At 46.2% G+C, this 3491-nt stretch overlaps 1 protein-coding gene across 5 annotated transcripts in view; it reads left to right on the forward strand.

Moving 5' to 3' along the window:
- ZC3H14 (zinc finger CCCH-type containing 14) overlaps window positions 1–3491 on the forward strand; it is a 43800-nt gene that overhangs the window by 27012 nt on the left and 13297 nt on the right. For 3 of the 5 annotated variants that reach the window (XM_010845155.1, XM_010845153.1, XM_010845156.1), the window contains one exon: window positions 488–562. The exons of the other annotated variants lie outside the window; for them this stretch is intronic. In XM_010845155.1, the coding sequence (XP_010843457.1) occupies window positions 488–562 (75 nt within the window). The remainder of the gene's footprint in view (window positions 1–487; window positions 563–3491) is intronic. 5 annotated transcript variants of the gene reach the window in all.

The following is a 3491-nucleotide window of genomic DNA, read 5'->3' on the forward strand; positions in this document are numbered from 1 at the left end:
GGTGTCTCCTTCCCGGTGTGCTGCTCTCTGCCCGTCTGAGCCTCAGTGTGTCCTTTGGGAACTCTGTTCTGCGGTGGGGGCTGCCTTACCCGCTGAGAGCCCAGCAGCAGAGGGAGACCTCCTCGCGGGGATCTTGCCGCCGGCTGTCGCCCGTCTCCCCGGGAGCCAGCCGAGGGCCCAGGCAGCTGCCCTGCTGGCTTCTGCAGCCCTTTGCCTTCATCACTGTGCTTCTCTCCAGTCCAAGGAAACCAGCTTCCAGACAGGGAGAACCGTGGTCATTTTTGGTTTAATCTGAGTACAGGTTTTTGTCTTACAGACGTTTGGTCTAGGATTTTTATTAAATTGTATTGTGGAAGCTTTAAGTTATTTTAAAGACTTTCAATTAGGAACCCAGAAAGATTATTTTGGTCTTAATTTCTGGGAAGCACATGAGCTGCTATTGTTCGTTTTTTTTAAGCATAGTGAAGTTTTAAAATTTATGTTCTAGGAACTCAACAGAGGCAGTTGTTATCCCGATTGCAAATTGACCCCGTAATGGCAGAAACTCTGCAGATCAGTCAAGGTTGGTGCTAATATTAAATTTCCATTTGTAATCTAGCATTTTTCAGTTGCTATTTCCATTCCTTACACCTCATTTAATGTATCCTGTGTCTCTTAGACCGTGCCCTAAGATGCTACATTAAGATCTGTGAAAATATTTTAGGGCCAGGAGTCGGGACCTGCGTTTTCTTCATGCTGAGTGGTGTTTACATTGTTCACCTCACACAGAAACTTGCTTCCTCTGACACCATCTCACCCCGGTCCCTGGAAACTGTTGGCTGTTCATGCCTCTGCTTTAGGGACCTCTTGAATCCTTACCCTGCTTTCCATTGAACTTTCTCCATTGCTCTGAGCTGCTTTAGTGTCCTCTGGCCTGTTAAACCTTATTCTCACTTTGATTTCGTGTTAGAAATGTTGTGGCCAGGTGTTTACCCAGAGCTTATCATTCTGAGAGCTGCTGTAACTTGTTTGCCTGTCTCCCTGACCCCCAGCACACATAGGCACATCCCACGGGCTACCGCAGGACCGTGGTGAGCACCTGATTTATGTCTGGTGGGACCGTTGTTGGAAGCTCTGGTTCCTCGACTACTCCGTGTCGACTCCTACTGAATTTTCCTCACCTGTGTTCAGGACTCCACAGTCAACAACGATATTCCCTTACCCTTCCTGGCCTGCTCAGAAAGGTGTGCTTATTCTCTCCAAGGATTACCTTCTACCCAGATGCCACATCATACCCAGTTGGCAAATACTTTGGTGTTGACACCCTTCTGTGACTTTCATCTCTCCCTCTCTCTGGTTTCTCCCTTCTGTCCGTCAGAGTGTTGAGATACACTGCATCCTTGATTTTGCCCTCATTCCCCAGCATTCCATCCTGCTTCTGCGTAAGTACTTTCATTCACAATGTGTGGTAGCTGCGGTCGGTGTGTTATTGGCACCGTCGGCACTTGCGCATTTCGTGTCTCCTTCGCTTACTTCCGTCCACAGTGTGTATTCTGTCTGCATCAAGCCGCTCTCCAAGGCTTACGTGTGAGCACAGCCGTTGCCTGCCTCCCGCTCTGTTATTTCTGAGAGCCCTTTTGTTTCTGCATATCCCTTTATTTTATTAACACCCTGGCTTTATTTCATGTCCTCGGTGCTTTCTTACTTCTCTGAAGATATTAAAGGTGGTTTTGGACATTTTCTCCCCTCCCTTCTTGGTCTTGTTTTCTCCAGGTGGTTTGTTTTGATCACTGTCTTTCACGATAGAGGTTCTCAGGTGTCTGAGGATCCTTGCTTAACTTGTAATTTAAGAGCGGGGTGCTTAAGCTGATTGGCCTTTTGGGTTCATTAATTAGAGGATGAGGTAAGGGACTTCTGACTTCTGAGTGTAGGTCCTGCAGTAAAAGAGTGGCTTGTCTGCCCTGTCTGCTTTGGCGGTGCTGTGATGTCTGTGTCTTTGAGTCTTTTAGGTTGGTCAGCTTTTCCAGAGAAAGATGGTTCAGGAAGTGGATTGGGTGCCAGGGTTCTGGGAGCTCAGTGGGGACGGAACTGAGGTAGGCACCTCAACATTAACTTCTGTGTGATGTTTACTACACACACACACAGAGACAGAGATGCAGACAGACACACACCCTGAGGGAGGCACCTCAGCAGTTACTACTGTGTGATGTTTACTACACACACACACACACACACACACACACAGTTTTCAGAACAGTACTTCTTTCAACATGGCTGGCATTCATTAGTCTAGAAACCCTCTGTTTTTACCTTTTCAGGAGTCTAAAGCTCCACTTTGCTCCAGGGGAGAAGTGGTCAAAGATTATCAGGAAATCTAACTGCTTTTTACAGTTTTAATAGTATGCATTGAGTTAATTTTGCACCTTTTCTGTCAGACCATGATGCTTCATCCGTAAACCTCTTGAGCAATGATCAACAGGAAAGCATATTTCCAGTTATTCCAAGTGTCTTCAAGGGTCGCAGTAGGGGAATAGCTGTGGTAAGGATCACAGAAAAGAAAACGGATACATAGAGTTTAGGGAGAGCTACCTGCTTCTGGATGGACCCTTGAACCTGCTTCTGCTGTGCCCTGCCTTCTCCCAGCCCCTGCCCAGGCCCCCTGTGCTGCCCACTTCTTGGCCTCGGAAGAAGCTTGGGATCCATATTATTCATTGTTAGTTGAAGACTCAGCTTTTAGAGATCTACTAAGTTTTCCCCTTTTAAAATGTGCTTATTGCCCCCGACATACCATGTACCCACTGCAGTTGACGTGTAGACTCTTAACCATTGGAACATCAGGACAGTCCCTGGTTATCTCTTCTTTTACAATTATTTTCTTTGTGAGGTGTTTTTTGTTTTTTAATTTAACCCTTTACTGACATTTTATTAGAGTTTCAGTTCAGTTCAGTCGCTCAGTCATGTCCGACTCTTTGCGATCCCATGAATTGTAGCACACCAGGCCTCCCTGTCCATCACCAACTCCCAGAGTTCACTCAAACTCATGTCCATCGAGTTGGTGATGCCATCCAACCATTTCATCCTCTGTCATCCCCTTCTCCTCCTGCCTTCAATCTTTCCCAGAATCAGGCTCTTTGCAAATGAGTCAGCTCTTCACATTAGGTGGCCAAATTAGTGGAGTTTCAGCTTCAACATCAGTCCTTCCAATAAACAATCAGGACGTATCTCCTTTATGACGGGCTGGTTGGATCTCCTTGCAGTCCATGGGACTCCCAAGAGTCTTCTTCAACACTACAGTTCAAAAGCATCAATTCTTCAGCAGTCAGCTTTCTTTACAGTACAACTCTCTCATCCATACATGACCACTGGAAAAACCATAGCCTTGACTAGACCGACCTTTGTTGGCAGAGTAATGTCTCTGCTTTTGAATAGGCTGTCTAGGTTGGTCATAACTTTCCTTCCAAGGAGTAAGCGTCTTTTAATTTCATGGCTGCAATCACCATCTGCAATGATTT

The sequence above is a fragment of the Bison bison genome, unplaced genomic scaffold, assembly GCF_000754665.1.
Source record: "Bison bison bison isolate TAMUID 2011002044 unplaced genomic scaffold, Bison_UMD1.0 scf7180017864213, whole genome shotgun sequence".
Classification (NCBI taxonomy): domain Eukaryota; kingdom Metazoa; phylum Chordata; class Mammalia; order Artiodactyla; family Bovidae; genus Bison; species Bison bison.